The following is a 16,212-nucleotide window of genomic DNA, read 5'->3' as shown; positions in this document are numbered from 1 at the left end:
CCAAATTAACCAAACAAATATTCCTGCCTATCATTCTACCTATAAGTTTTTAAAATAAAACATAGAGGTGACATTTAACTCTACATAAATAAAATTATGATAAAATGATACTTTTATTTGTTTTAATTCTTTTCTCCTTATTTGCATCATATATATTAGTTTAAGCTATATGCTATATAGATGTCAAGAAAAATAAAAAAGAAATAAAAGAATTGTAAAATATATAAAGCCAACAGGGGTATATAACGCATTACCGTTAATATATATAAAACAATTTGAAAGAATATATTTTACAATAAGTTTTTTTACAGAAGTTTTCTTTAACTAAGAGGTATATTACGCATTATTACCCTTAATATGTATAAAACAATATGAAAGAATATTTACCATATTACCCTTAATATATAAAATAATTTGAAAGAACATTTACAAGTAATAAAGTTTCTTTACAGAAGTTCCTTTAAGGAAAAAAAAAACACTTAACTCTAGCTAATCTATATCTATTCTACCTTATTAAGAGAAATAAGATTTTTACTATTTTGGTAATTTTACATTGTGTACATATTTTGACGCAACATGTACAAGAGAGTCAAGCTATTTTAGAGGGGTAAACTTACGCATTGTCCACAAATTTAAGATACTTTAGGGGCATTTTAGTGATTTCGGCACCTTTGTAACCTATAATTAAGATAACATTTGAAGAGTATAATAACTATATAAAGCAAATGTTATGAATTATTATCTTTAATGTGTAACAATCCACATGTGTTCATCATAATATAGTGACTCTCCATGTATTTAACTCTCATATTTGTAAGCCTATAAATAGAGGCTTATGTAGTTCATGCTTTACATCAATAAGAAAACTATTCCTTATTTTCTCTTCCTTGTCTCTTTCTATTATGTTAATATTAGTAGTTATTTAATACACGTTATCAGCACGACTTACTTTTGAAGTTGATGTATATTATCATATTGTAAGTCAACACCATCTAATTAACTTGTTTTTGTTCATTCCCTAAAAGAAAACATATATTGTAATTTATACGATTTTGGGCTGCATTGAGATCCATATACATTAATTTTGGCTTGATTCTCTCAAAACATTCACAATATCTATAATTTTTGGTTATGTGAGATTTACTACTTCATCAAAAGTGTAAAGTATTTCTTAATATAATTTATCCTATTATTACTTTCGTAAATGTCAATTTTTCTGTAACTTTGATTTAACATCACACCTTAACGTTATGAATTTCAATTGTTATGTACAAATATTAAGTGTGGTAATTTATCCTCTTACAATGGTTGTGTTAGTTGTGACTTGTTAATATTTGATGCTTATATTTAGTAATAGTAACATACAAAATACATGGTTATTTCAAATGTAATAAAGCAATTGTTACCTATATTATTGGACAAACATATTCATGTTTACGAATGATTTATGAAAAAAAAATAGAAATTACCTCATTTTATGGTAGTAAAGTTAAAGAAGATTATTTTGATTATTTATGTCAGTTTTTTTATGATATTTATTATATACTATTTTAAAAAATGTTACTAAGTTGGTTTACTTGTTATACCTATGAAAACAATATAACTTGATTCATCATTATTTTACCGGGTAATATCATGATATCTTTTTTATTCGATATCACATAAATTACTAATGAGGTAGAGGAACTTGATATTTTGATCTTGAGTTGGAAATTGTTACTATGGATTTTGTTTGCTGTCCACCAAATTGAATATAGTTCTTGAGTGATATAAAGTACGATGAATGAATGTGAAGAAAATTATGCTATAAACCACAGGGCCAAGTATGTCTTTTGTGGTGGTGGATGGATATAAATTACATGAAACCCATCACAAAATGTGCGCCAAAAAATTAAAAGTACCTGCTGCAACGCGCAGACACTCCAACTAGTATTAATTTACAAAAGCTCCAGCTCAGATTATTTTTTGTTACTATTTAGTTATTCTAATAATATATTTTGAAATTATATATATATATATAGGCGAAGAGTACTGTACAATATTCCTTAACGTACATTACGTACAATATAGTGAATTCGCATGTTATAACATAGCAGGATGAAATCGCATGTGATAATTTTGATGAAATAGCATGTTGTTTTTTTGTAACAATTTCGCATGTGGTAATTTTGATGAAATCGCATGTTAAAAAACCAACATGCGAAATTGTTACAAAAAAACAACATGCGAATTCAATGCGGGAAGATGATCGGACGGCTGAGATTATAGCGTACGTATTGTACGATAACTTCATTTGTACGTTAACCTACCCCTATATATATATAGAACATCCAATAAAAATTATATAAATATAGAGCTCATTCAGACTTATGAGTTGACTCGAGCTTGCTTATGCTTGCCTCAATTTAAGTTATCAGCGACTCTATCTCGGTTAATACATGAGGAGCTTAACTTGCCTATACCCATGTTCAAAAAAAAAAAAGAAATTTATACACCACAACTTTTGAAAACTAGCTAAACCCTTTCTATTTTAGTGTAGAGGAAATTACAAAAATTGTCATTTATGTTGATACTAGATTGCAAAGTGTTTCCTTTATATTCAAAAAGTACAAAAAAAAACGTACTCGATGTTTGGATTCCCCTACATATTATGTGTTTTATCCCTAACTTAGTTATTTTTCATTGTTAAGTGGGTGTGAAATGATCTAACTACCCTTACTGTTAAATAAATAACTAAAAAGTTAAAAGAAATATAATTAATATTTAAAAATTTATGTGGGACCCACCACCCACCCCACCCTCTTCATCTTCCCCAATCTTCATCACCTCCTCCTTTCACCACCACCACCTCACCCCGCCGGAAAAACACAAACCTTCTCGGAACCTCACCATACCCCCCGACACGTCATCACCGCCGGCGTCAACATGGACCAGTCAACCACCTACTTCCCCCACTCACCCATCCTCAGACAACAACTCCACCACCACCACTTCTGTACAGAATGACGTTACACCAACACCAAAACCTAACCCAAAACCACCGCCTCGTCCTCCCAAAATGACACCGTTTCCGGTCAGAGACGACTGCTGGTCAGAAGACACAACATTCACGTTAATCGAGGCCTGGGAAAACGGATCCTGAAACTTAACACCGGCAGACTCCATCAGAACCACTGGCAAGAAGTTGTTGACGCCGTTAATAACCGGAGAGGAGTTGACGGGGATAGAGTGAAACAGTTACCCGAGGATGACAGTGAGGCGAGCGGCGATGCGTATTACGAGTTGGCGGGGGCGATAGGAAGGTTTGCTGATGTGTATAAGAGAGTTGAAGAAACGAAACAAAAGGAGATGGTCGAACTAGAGAAGCAAAGGATGGAGTTTACTAAGGATATGGATATTGGAAAGATGAAGTTATTGATGGAGTCGCAGGTGCAGCTGCGAAAATTGATGCGGTCCAAGAAGAATTCAGATACAGGTATGATTAACTAGTGTGGCACCGACAGAAATGGTGAGCTGGTGGCGTTTTCCGGCGGGGTGAGGTGGTGGTGAAAGGTAGAGATGGTGAAGATTGGGAAAATGAAGAGGGTGGGGTAGGTGGTAGGTCCGACATAATTTTTAAATATTAATTATATTTATTTTAATTTTTTAGTTATTTATTTAACAGTAAGAGTATTTAGGTTATTTCAAACATACTTAACAATGAAAAATAACTAAGTTAGGGAAAAATGACATAATGTGTAGGGGTTTGCAAAAATCAAGTACGTTTTTTTTGTACTTTTTAAAGATAAATAACGCACTTTGCAATCTAGTATCAACATAAAGGACGTTTTTTGTAATTTACTCATACACTAAAGAGTATTTAGTGTATTATACCATCCCTTAGGCGCCGTTTGTAAAGCGAGTGAAAACCAGATAATCGGGCAAAGAATGTGAGAAAAGCGAAGAGCTCTGGCGTGGAGGAGAGTGGGCGGTTATCCGTAGCGTCGGACATGTGTTACACCATTAGACGTTGGACTAACCACCTGTAATCACATGTTGGACTTGAGCAATGTTTGTACATGGGTTATCTGCGAGTCTACCCCACCCCCACTCACAAGTAAGCTAGGATCCATATCCACATGGGAGTCAGTATATGCTTTCCGGCATTCAAACACGTGTTCGTTGCTTACACGTCAAGTCGTCAGTAATAATATTGTTGTACCTTTATCGCCAACTCCGGCAGCTTCAAACCACCGCCCCTTCTTGCTCTCCGTCCCGTCCACGGTGTACCCAAAGTCTTCCTTTTTTTTTTATTGTTTTGTAAACCCCTAATGAATAGTGATTTCCGTTTTATTATGCATATATGATAAAGAAGAACTTATCAACAAAGGAAATAAAAATTAGCATTCATGAAGATCTTTATCAAATTTAAACTGTAAGATTTAATTTGACATTTTATTTCTAAACTTTGGTTATTCTCCGATCATCATCATTGTCATCCTCATTTTCCCGGCGTTACTTGAATCCACTCACTTGAATCCACTCGAAACGACCTTTCAATGGAGTATCATCTACAATGTCGAAATTATACCTGCACATGACATAGCACTAGTTATGAATCGCGACATTTATGTAACTGTGTGTTAGGCTATACTAAATGTACCCCTCTCATATTGTTTTTAATGAATGTACCCTCGTTAAACCAGTCACATCATCTCTTTACTTTTAGTCATAGGGTTATACAGGGGTACGTTTAGCCTCACACAGATGTTTCAAGAGAACTAACAATATTACTTACTTGTCTTTAAAACGTTTGTTAAGGCCTTCCTGTGCAGCCGCAAAGAACGCTTCGAGTTCAGCTTCCGGTGGCATCTTCTCCTTCGATAACATTGCACGCGGGTAAGGGTTCTTAGCAATCGATGAGTGCTTCCCTGTGGTCGACTCCATTTCGCTGGATTCTGCTTTGAACTCGCTCTCCGGTGTGCTAAAAAAAAAGAAGATAAAACATAAGACAATGTTGAACCATGTACATAAATGAGGAAATTAAATCATCAATAATTAAAAACCTTTCGTCTCCATCTGAATTATATACAGCCGATCCAGTTTCAACACTCTCCTGAAAATTCAAAACAAATTAAACTTTTTAAAACTTTTTAAATGTCAAATGTTTAAAACTCAAAGAAAGCTAAAAAACAACAGTTTAAAATACAGATAAAAAAATATAATAAAATACATTGTAAAAATATCTTAACACATTACCTCTAGATCTGAAACTTTCAGATTCTCTACTGAGCCGGTGCTAGAGCAACTTTCAGATTCTTCAATTCTCACAAACAAGAGCTTCCTCCTCTTCACTGTTACCGGATTATCAACCGTCTCCATTGTCTCCACCAACGTAGCTCGAGCTCTAGTCGTGACTCCTACCCGTGCAACCTCCATTACAGCTTTAATTGACGGAGTCAGAGAAGGGTCAAGAGTGTCCGCTGACCCTGTTATCAAAACATGTTAGTTTTTCTATAAATAAAACCTTAATGAAAACATAAGTTTTACCCTTAGTTGTAATCGGTAGAGAATATACCTTATGATGACCGTGATTAAAAAGTTCTAGTTCATAACTGAAATGATGATGGCTGCGACATCGATGATGTTATTGCTAGGGATTCCGTTTGACAGCTACTTGTGGACTCAGTTTCACGCTCTAATTCTATACATTGGTTTTGGGGATATGTAGGTGTAATGATGGTGTTATAATTTATATTATATTGGTACATAACCAAAGATTTAAGAAATAGACTGACGACAAAGGTCCACCTTGTATAATAGTAATAAAAAGTACCTTTGTTGTCAACAGTAAATTATTCTTTTTTCAGTTAATAATGGAAACTCTTTCATCTTCTAGTTTTCAGTTGACGCCACGTTTACTGGTGATAGCCGGTAAAAGGCCAAAGGAAGAACACATGCTTGCACTTATGGTCACACGATGTCATTTCGACCATACCAATGGTTTGGTTTTCGGTGTTTTTTAAAGAATAGAGGGAGAGGTGGAGATTATTAGAGAGGGCGGAGAAGTTCATGGTGACAATGCTTAAAATTAGGGACGGATTCATGATTTTTTTTCTTATTGGGTCACCTTTATTTGATAGTTGAATTTCCTATGACCAAACATTAATATTTTCGAGTTGGGTTGGAAACATAATAAAATATGATATCATGATCAAAGTAAAGATCCTTAGAAAACATACAACCTGCAATGCAAAGAAGAGACGCTTAAACAAAATCACCATATAATGACGATTATAGAGCGATGAAAAGAAGAGACGCTTAAACAAAAATCATCATGTAATGACGACTTTAGAAAAAATACGGAAAAATGCATTCGAAATAAAACTAGTTAACTTTATATTGCTGCGTAGTTATACACAACGGCTTCTATATTGGGTCAAGAATCAAAATTATTGTTCACAACTTCTGCCTTGCAAATTGTAATAGGACTTCCATTCTTAATGATCCTATAGATTCTTAAAAATGGACCCTATACAGGTAAAATGAAAAATTACAAACATATATTCTGAGTATCAGATTGACCGTGATTATATATTTATGTTACATTTAAGTTTGAACAACGGAGTCTCATTTCCATATATTAAGTACAATTTTTAAAATTAATAGTGGGAATGCTCGTGCGTGGTGACAGTTCGTCTATTTTGTCGCCTCTTAGTTGTTGGGGTTTGATGTGTCTATGGCGTTTGTGGATTATTCGTTATGGTGACATGCGAAACAAGTAGGATGGAACAACCTAGTAGTAAACTCTAACTCATCCATTTATGGCGTTTGTGGGTTATTAAAATTTGAAATTCATATGAACTAGGTTTAAAGAAGTTCGCCGCGTTGCGGCGAATTTCTTTTGTTATTTAGTCTGTGTTTAGATGTGTTTTAAAAATCACCACGAGCGTGTTGCGAATGAAACTGCTGACAAGAATAAAAAGAAAATGTACAAAAAAACACTAAAAGATAAACGAAAGAAAATCAACAGAAAAAGTTGTATGGTAACGATGTTGTTTGTATGAAACCAGTGGCCAGAGCAAATTGTTCTGGGTACCGGTACCAAATTTGTGGAACCGAAAGTTTTTAAGTACCAATTCGGTACCGACTTTTGATGTTCCTGGTACCAGTTCACTACCATTTTTACCTTCATATACCGGTACCGTAACTGGTATTTTCGATATAAATACCGATTCTGTATCGGTTGGCACCGAGCTCATATCTACCCCTAAAACTAAAAAAAGAAAAAAATTAAAAGTTGAAGAAAATCAACAAAAAAAAAGATTGTACAATACTGTTGGTCGTACGGTAACCGTGATCAGCCGAAGCAACATCGTCGATCCAAGTAATGTTTCAAAATAATCAAAATATTAAACAAAACAAGAAGTAATTACACTACATACCACTAAACATCTTCAACCCAAATATTACACTTAATTTCCAAAGTTACAAGAAAAAAAATAAAATTAATGAACATCTTCAACCAAAATACCTTAAGAACTTACAAGATCTAAAAGAAAAACGCCATATAAACATCATTAGAAGTTACTTGATCTTGAAGAAATTGAACAATGCAGACCGGAGTCGAAAACCCTTGTCGCTCTTGTACTTGTCCATACCTCCGATCAACCCTTCTTTGCCACAAACCATCACCATCTAAGCACGCCCATGTTTTGTAAAGTGCAAGAATGAAGAACAAACACAGGGAGGTGTCACATATAGGAGCTTTTTTTGCAAGGTAACGGCGGCGGTGTATGGTAGTTAGGGCTAAAAATGAACTGAACATTTAGCGAACAATTCGTGAACCGTTTGGCGGGAAGTTTGTTTATGTTCGTTTTTTAATAAATGAATGAACACAAACAAGAAATTGTGTTCATTAAGTTAAACGAACGAACATGAACAGAGGCTGTGTTCATTTGTTTATGTTCGTGAACGTTCGATAGTGTATTCATTTATGTTTTGGTGGATTCTTTATAATCTTTGTAACTGGAAAATGCATATTTTATTCTAAAATGAATATATGTCTGTGTATGTTCATTTGTGTTCATAAACATTGTTTGTGTTCATTTATATTTATAAATATTCGTTTGAGTTCATTTGTTTTTAACAAGTCTCACTAACATGTTCATTTCCTTAACGAACGAACACGAACAAGCCTTGTTCGTGTTCATTTACAGCCCTAATGGGAGTGGTGGTTATAGCAGTTTCACAGTGATGGCTTTCGGTGAAGAGGAGAAGACGCGGTGGTGGCTAACAATGAAAAGGAAAAGTGGCGATGAGGAGGTGAGTTTCTAACTGAGAAAGAGAAGAGAATTGATGAGGAGTGTGAGAAATTAAGTAGCCGGAGAAAATTAGGCAGAAACGGATTTAGAGAGACGGAGACACTTTAAAAGCCAACTGACTAGACACATTTTTTTAATGCTTCTGGTTCTAGTCTAAATGAGTGTTACTATAGACAAATCATGAGCACTTATTGTGATGTACTTGCCAAATGGAGGGAGGACATTTAGTAGCCTTTATAACGTATAATCATATTTCAACATTCCATCAACACCCTTATTTATCATCATTTTCCAAGCTCAAAAACAAAAATTGCTTTGTAGAACCAAAATTTGGTACGCCAAACGCCTCCATTCAATCGCATTCATACTCTTGCATCATTTTTTTCTATAAAAGTGTAACTAAATTTGAAGATGCATTGTTACTCACGAGTTAAATTCAAGATGTGTTTATTTGTACAAAATCTAAAAAAGTCGATTTTTTTTTTTTTTTTTTTTTTTAAGTTGAACAAAACAAAGTCAAATTTAGTTGATCTCAGAGCAACTCGACACACGTACTCTCAAATGGTTTGTCCAAAATACAACTATATCTTCAAGCATATTTTCCTAAGATAACGAAAAAATTAAAAGAACTTGAAGACATTATATGCTTGATCAATGTATAAAGGGTTGTTTGTTTACCTTGTTATAACGTATAATCATATTTCAACATTCCATCAACACCCTTATTTATCATCATTTTCCAAGCTCAAAAACAAAAATTGCTTTGTAGAACCAAAAAGACAATCAATTGACCGAATGAAGGTACAAAGAGAAATAAATATGGGGACAAAAAAACTCATGGAGGTGCATTAAATTTAGGCCCATGACAGCACATCGACGAAAATACAAAAAACCAAAATTAAAGGTCGTTGGAATGAGACTAAGCCTCACATGTAGGGGATTTATAATATCATTTTGGTACGCCAAACGCCTCCATTCAATCGCATTCATACTCTTGCATCATTTTTTTCTATAAAAGTGTAACTAAATTTGAAGATGCATTGTTACTCACGAGTTAAATTCAAGATGTGTTTATTTGTACAAAATCTAAAAAAGTCGATTTTTTTTTTTTTTTTAAGTTGAACAAAACAAAGTCAAATTTAGTTGATCTCAGAGCAACTCGACACACGTACTCTCAAATGGTTTGTCCAAAATACAACTATATCTTCAAGCATATTTTCCTAAGATAACGAAAAAATTAAAAGAACTTGAAGACATTATATGCTTGATGAATTTATAAAGGGTTGTTTGTTTACCTCTTAACAAGGCTCTTAATGGTTCAAACCTCTTACTGTTTCAACACTTAATGGTTCAGACTGTTTGTTTCACGAGCAGATGTCTAAATAGTTTAGATATTTGCCTCTAAATGGTTAAGATTTATAAAGAGTCTGAATGGTTAAGAACTCTAATCTGAATTGGTCAGACATTTGCCTCTGAACAGTTAAACATTATACAGTCTCTTAATGGTTCAGACCTCAACTAGTTCAACACTTAATGGTTCAGACCTCCTCTTACTGATTCAGCACTTAACCATTCAGATGTTGCTAAACAGCCACTAAATAACCTTTAAGGACATTGCAAACATTCTAAATAAACCTAATAAAAAAACTCAAATTATCAAACGTTTTTAGTTTAAAGGAACCAGCCCACTATGGTTATATAAAATATTAGTTTAAAACATAGAGATACTTGTAAAATATTAAAAATGATAGATACTTCAAGTACCAACCTGCGAGCCAAACCTTTAAACCCGGATTTTTAAAAAATAAATTGAACAGAATAAGTCACAAACAAACCGAGTCAGCTAGTTTGCTCCCGTTTGTACGGTTTAAAGTTTAAACAATTCATAGATAACCATCTATCCGTTCTAATGTGTTTTACTTTCTCTCTATATAAACCTTAAGTTCCTTTACACAGCTAGGTTGCTTCCATTTGTATGGTTTGTACGATTTAAACAATTCATCTAAGTCTTGACCTTTAATTCGTTTTTAATTAACACACTATTGAACTTTATGAGACGTTTAATTATTTTTAAAATGATGGTGTGTATACATATATATGATAAAAACAAATTATTTGTAAAATGATAGTGTGTGTACACATATATATGATAAAAACAAATTAGGTTAGGGGGTGCTGTTAAATGTACCCACTTTTCTACTGAACGTACCACCTCCTTCAACTTTCACATTAATATAATTCAAACCTTTTTGTTTTTCTTTCATTTTTTATCTTTAATTATTATTATTACTAGTATTTATTTTTAAAACGTTATTTTATTTAAAAAAGAAACTTTTTTTGATTATTTGAAAAATAATCGTTTTCTTACGTTTTAAACTAAAGCGAGTCATTTTAATTTTGAAACGGATTTTTTTTGTTCATAGCGGCTTGAAGTGGGTATTCGAATTCAGTTTGTATAAACAATGATACACAAAAATTTTGAATGAAGCTTTAAAGCGAGCCAACTTAAATAACATTTTATTTTCTTTTTATGTTTTAGTACTTTAAATAAATAAAATTTGTTAATTATATTAAAAAACATTTTAATATAATAATAATACTAATAAAAATAGAAATAGAAAGATGAGAGAACTAAAATACAAAATAAATAAAAAAATATAAAAGCAACTGTTTTTTTTTCAAAAAAAAGTTCTGAAACTTTTTTATTGTATTAAAAAATATTCTTTATTAATTTTAATGACGTTTTATAGAAACATAATAAAATGCTAGTAAGAGAAAGTGTCTTCAAATTATAGAAACACAATAGTATTCAAAAACAGTATTTGAATTGTTTAGAGGGGGGTAAAATTTAATAACTTTTAAACTATATTTTTAGAAAGGAGGTATGATTAGTAAAAAAAGGGGGTGCATTTAGCTAACCCCTTAGGTAAAACGTGTAAAAATTGAGAGAAGGATTATGACAGTGTGTTAAATTCGATATATCCGAATGTTTTGTCTGAATTAGTTTCATCCTGTGAGTTCCTTAAGCAGTTTGGGCCTTTAATGGGCCTGCAAAAATCTTGCATGACATTTCGAGAATTACATTGACCCCAATTGTTTTTACATATAAGCGTTACTCTATGAACTTCATGGGCTGATTTCACAAGTTCAAGAACAGATTTTGGGTTTAAGTGTTTCAAAAATTTCACAAGTTCTTCTAACACATTTTGGTTGCTATTTTCTTTAATCATTACATATATATAGCACTTATGCTCTGATGATTTATTCTTTGTGCTATGAAAAAGAATATGTTATTTTAATTTTCATACACTGTTGAGTTTGATAAATATTAGCTTTGGCATCAAATGCTATGAGTGAGACTTAACCTGAAGCTCAAGCCACATCTATGATATTTATATGGGTTGGTAACACACGAACCTACATTCGATGTCTGGCGCAAGCTTTCATATTGAAAAGTAAAAAAATACAAGTCCACTTCAAACCTGAGCTGGCTTTGAAAGCGTTTGGTAAGGCTTCGAGTACCTGGTTAGCCGCTTGTGGTCCGAACAACTCCGCATGCTTAACCACACACTACATTTGCTTGGTCATGCAAATATTTGTTAACAGTGGCTGACCCAGGAATTATCTTTTAAGGGTGCGAACGAGGGGTTTAAGTAAACTTTAAAGTGGTGTGATTGGGATTATGCCTATAAAATACACTTATTTTTTTTCAAAGGGTGCACCCGCCTACCCAACCGTCCGCCCTTGTTTGTTGATAAACAAGTCATATCTTGATTGACCCACTTAACCCTAATTGTTTTTACATATAAGTGTTACTCTATGTACAACCAAAAGCTACATACATATTAGCGTTTTATCAAGTAAATCCTTCTTGATAAATTTCTGTATCCTTTTAATTATTTTTACATATCACCCCCGACATACCTCAATTTTGACCAAGTGGACCCAGATGCTTATAAGGCGCAACCTCAAGGCTATGCGGTGCTTTCAAGATCGCCTAGTGCAACTCACGCGTTAAGAGCGCCATTTTAAACCAAGATCATTCCCAACTAGTAATCTCACAAATGTGTCTCATAAAAGTAAATAAGAGTCATCAAGTGAATGCATATGACTTTTGAGGGACAGAGTAACGCAAATTGCATCAAATCCATGTGTCAAAGCAAAATGCATAATCATCAACAAAATTTAGCGCGTTTACATAAAGTTGGGTGACAAGAAATCACCATCATAATTACGTTGAATTAAAGACAAGATACCACTCAATGAAAAGCTGTCAATCAAAGTAAAACAATCAAAGCTGTCAATCAAAGTAAAACAACTTGGTACCTTGATGATGGTACGATTATTGGTCCTGTTCGTGAAGTGGCTAAGGCTTTAGAAGTTATCTCAAGGGAAGGCCCTTCTTTGGGGCTCCAACTAAATGTTCGGAAGACTGAATTGTTCTGGCCATCATGCAATGGGGAGACGTTTGCTGAGGGGTTGTTCCCAGAGGATATTGGGAGGCCTAAGCTGGGAGTCAAGTTATTGGGGGGTGCTGTCAGCCGTGATCGGGACTTCATCAGTGACCTGGCTGTTAAGAGGGCCTCCCGGGCTGTCGATCTCATGAGGGTACTCCCACAACTTAAGAACCCACAATGTGAACTCCTTTTACTGCGTTCGTGCATGGGAGTTGCCAAGCTTATCTTTGGTCTCCGCACATGCCAACCATCTTATGTTGGAGCGGCTGTTACTTTGTTTGATGAAGGGCTTCGGCAAACCATTGATGATATTGTGGTTGGCGGGGGGCCGTTCTTTGGGGACTTGCAATGGCGATTGGCTTCCTTGCCAATCAAAGAGGGTGGGCTTGGATTACTATCGGCGAGGGATGTCTCGTCTTTTGCCTTCGTGGCCTCCAGAGTGCAATCTTTGGAACTTCAAGATCATATTCTGCGAGCTTGTTGTATGGGTGATTTGGATTCGGACTTTAGGGCTGCGTTGGATGGTTTACAAGCCGTTCTTCCTGATGTTGACCTTGGCGGTTTTGCTAATAAAGACACCGCCCCCCGTGAACCTCAAACCATTTTGGCGAGTGCTTTTTATGGTAAAACCGTGAAGGAAATCAATGGTGTTTTCGGGTTATCCCCTCGGCAAAAAGCTGTGTTTGATTGTTTACGAGCCCCCCACGCTCAAGATTTCCTTACTGTTATCCCGATCGAGGGCTTGGGGCAATGTATGTCGGCAGTAGAATATCGGTCTGTCCTCAAATATCGATTGATGATACCATTGTACCCTGAGGATGAACCGTGCCCTGTTTGTCGGAAGGTGTGTCTTGATAGCTTCGGGGAACATGCCCTTCACTGCAAAGAGCTTCCTAGCTTCAAGTACAGACACGATCTGGTTAGAGATGTGTTGTTTGACGTTCTCAAGCGAGCTGGTATCGCTGCTAAAAAAGAGGCTCCGGTTAATTTCCTAACGGACCCGAAGGAGGGGAGGTCTTCCCTTCGACCAGCCGATGTGCTGGTTTTTGGATGGTCCGGGGGTAAGCATGCTTGCATTGATCTCACAGGGGTGTCGCCTCTTGTCGGTTTCAGGGGCAGTGGTTTTGTTCCAGGGCAAGCGACGCGGAAGGCTGAGGCGGGGAAAATATCCAAGCACGAGCAGGCATGCATAGATAATCAACATGCCTTCCTTCCTTTCGCGTTCGATACCTTTGGTTATCTGGCCCCTGTGGCGTCCGGTTTCTTGAAGCGGGTTCAAAAGGCAGCACTTGCGCATGCGACAGTGTCTGTAGGCCATAGTTATGTGTTTAGCCGAGTAGGATTTGCAATTCAAAAGGGGGTGGCGGCGCAACTTGTTGCCCGTCTACCAACCCATGATTTGTAATTTGTTCTAACCATTTATTGCACATAGATCCTAAAATTTTCATCAAAAGCTAAATCATACCATGATACAAAAGCAAATGTAAGCATGTGCATGCTTTAGCAGATTCAAACCCGGTTACAAATGTACTCATATCGTCACAATTAAATCATCCTCACTTCTCACTCAGTCGATTATGTAGCGGTTGGAGTCCCTAACTTGTAATCTAACCATGGCTGGTTTGATTCATCATTTGTGAACATTTTGCTTCTCTTTAGTTCAGCTTGATGATGATGATGACGACGACGAAGATTGGCGCACTGAACAAGCAACAACTTGTGCCCATTGTTTCAACCTTGTCTTCATTGTTTGTGGATTATCACCTACTATCATCATGAAATTCAATCGGGAGATGTTTAAGTTGAAACAACTTTCTTTTAAAAGGTTAAAATTAAAAAGAAATATGATTTTGGTTAAAATAAGGCACATTATTTTTTAAAAAACTCCGATACGTATATGTATATGTAAAAATAAATAAATTAATAGGGTACTCATACAAACATAGGCTTACTTACAAAACTATTTTTATGGTTTATATTAGTTATTAGCCCATTTGCATTAGGTTGACCTTTAGTGAGCTCCATACCCAATTTCGTTAAGCACTAAGGATACGTTTTTTCGAGCTCGAAAAGGGTACCTGAATTCTCACGGCCGGGTTATGTTAGATTATTATAAAATTAAAAACTACTTAAAAATCAGGAAAACTGCTATCAACCAACTTTTTTATTTTTTCATTCTTTTTGTATGTTACAGATATTTGAGAAAACAAAAGTAAACCGTATAACTTTATGAGAAATATATGAACCTTTACAAGTTATTTTTTTTATTATTATTATTATTTTTTTACAATCGAACCTTTTATTTAATTATTAAAATTAAAAAAAATAAAAAAAAATTGATCGCGGTTGACAATAATTTTCTCGATTTTCAAGTTTACAAGGGTTTTAAACCTAACGCTGTTGTTATATCAATATCATAGTTAAATGATCTGATTTGATAAGGTTTAGTTTGTTTTAGGCCATTAATAATACACAATACCTAACCGTGTACCAAAAATAAATTTAAATAAATTACCTTGACAGAATATAGTGTGCGGATTGTTCGCCTGAGAAGACAAATCTGGCTCGGAGACAGCATACGAGTATGAAGACACAGACAAAGAAGACGAAGTTGAGGACTTCAATTTTGTATCAAAATACTGCTTGTTGACAGCGTGGTAAAAGCCTAGCGCAGGTAACGTATCAGAGAGACGATCATCCAACTTAAGCGCATGTTCAAATCCAAACCCTAGCTCGATACATGCCTTAAGCTCATTAATATCCTCATCAGTTACGCTCTTGCTCCTCCTGTGGTTGTGTTTGCCTTTTCGTTTGATCCATTCCTCGTCTCTGTGTAGGTCGGGTGACCAGGATTTCTGTGACGGTGGTTGTGCCGCTGCGTAAGGCGGAGGCATGGCCACCCCGTTAGGGCGGGAACCTGGCGGGGTTTGAATTGGAGCAAATTTGGAGTTGAAAATGAACATTTTTGTGTATATAAAGAAGTGGAGCACATGGTTTTGAACTGGTATACATATGGTATGATTATAGGTTGGTAATGTGACGTTGTTGTCGATTGTGATGTGTCCATGAAGTTGATTCGTGGGGTTCAATTGTAATACCAACAATAATAATGACAATGTATCTTGCTAAAGTTTGATTAATAAATACTTAATCAAATAATTAATCATACAAATTTGTTTTATAGTATTTAAATAAACATTTAATATATGTATTGCAACTTGAGTTAGTTTTAACGATTTTTATGTTTGTTAGGCCGGAGGGTGTGGAGGCGCCACCATGGCCACCTCAGCTCCTATGACGTCACCCGGCGTCATCGACCCAAACCCAGCAAATTAACTAGGGGCGCTATGGGCATGGCTCCATCATGGTAACGAGGAGGAAGAAGTGTTCAGGTGAGGCCCACATGCATTTCAACCAATACAATCTTTTTTTTTTAATTTTGTTTAATATGG

General features: G+C 35.1%; 3 protein-coding genes across 3 annotated transcripts; 1 reads left to right on the top strand and 2 right to left on the bottom strand.

The window, feature by feature from the left end:
- The first annotated feature begins 2,773 nt into the window (after positions 1-2,773).
- On the top strand, positions 2,774-3,489 carry LOC110881769 (arp2/3 complex-activating protein rickA-like). The gene is made up of 2 exons (XM_022129930.1): positions 2,774-3,121; positions 3,169-3,489. Exons 1-2 carry the CDS (start codon positions 2,774-2,776, stop codon positions 3,487-3,489), a joined length of 669 nt encoding a protein of 222 aa, XP_021985622.1.
- An 852-nt stretch (positions 3,490-4,341) lies between these two features.
- LOC110885161 (cyclin-dependent kinase inhibitor 7-like) lies at positions 4,342-5,744 on the bottom strand. The gene is made up of 5 exons (XM_022132851.2): positions 5,558-5,744; positions 5,239-5,468; positions 5,046-5,095; positions 4,778-4,963; positions 4,342-4,570 (listed from the first exon to the last, which is right to left on the bottom strand). The coding sequence occupies exons 2-5, from the start codon at positions 5,416-5,418 to the stop codon at positions 4,495-4,497; spliced, it is 492 nt and encodes a 163-aa protein (XP_021988543.1). The 5' UTR covers positions 5,419-5,468; positions 5,558-5,744; the 3' UTR covers positions 4,342-4,494.
- An 8,411-nt stretch (positions 5,745-14,155) lies between these two features.
- Positions 14,156-15,723, bottom strand: LOC110885162. The gene is made up of 2 exons (XM_035975186.1): positions 15,276-15,723; positions 14,156-14,524 (listed from the first exon to the last, which is right to left on the bottom strand). The coding sequence occupies exons 1-2, from the start codon at positions 15,721-15,723 to the stop codon at positions 14,421-14,423; spliced, it is 552 nt and encodes a 183-aa protein (XP_035831079.1). The 3' UTR covers positions 14,156-14,420.
- Positions 15,724-16,212: the final 489 nt, after the last annotated feature.

This window comes from Helianthus annuus, chromosome 7 (assembly GCF_002127325.2).
Source record: "Helianthus annuus cultivar XRQ/B chromosome 7, HanXRQr2.0-SUNRISE, whole genome shotgun sequence".
In the NCBI taxonomy this organism is placed as follows: Eukaryota; Viridiplantae; Streptophyta; class Magnoliopsida; order Asterales; family Asteraceae; genus Helianthus; species Helianthus annuus.
The sequence above is the reverse complement of the archived record's forward strand: the minus strand, read 5'-3'. Positions and strand labels throughout refer to the sequence as shown.

Bases quoted from the DNA above. Each gene is read 5' to 3' on its own strand.
- LOC110885161 (XM_022132851.2), bottom strand. From the start codon at position 5,418: ATGGAGGTTGCACGGGTAGGAGTCACGACTAGAGCTCGAGCTACGTTG. The intron at 5,096-5,238 runs GTAATGTGTTAA...TTGAATTTTCAG, and splicing joins TGAAAGTTTCAGATCTAGAG to GAGAGTGTTGAAACTGGATC. The intron at 4,964-5,045 runs GTTTTTAATTAT...CTTTTTTTTTAG, and splicing joins AATTCAGATGGAGACGAAAG to CACACCGGAGAGCGAGTTCA.
- LOC110885162 (XM_035975186.1), bottom strand. From the start codon at position 15,723: ATGTTCATTTTCAACTCCAAATTTGCTCCAATTCAAACCCCGCCAGGT. The intron at 14,525-15,275 runs GTAATTTATTTA...TGATGATAGTAG, and splicing joins GCACACTATATTCTGTCAAG to GTGATAATCCACAAACAATG.
- LOC110881769 (XM_022129930.1), top strand. From the start codon at position 2,774: ATGTGGGACCCACCACCCACCCCACCCTCTTCATCTTCCCCAATCTTC. The intron at 3,122-3,168 runs GCCTGGGAAAAC...AGACTCCATCAG, and splicing joins CAACATTCACGTTAATCGAG to AACCACTGGCAAGAAGTTGT.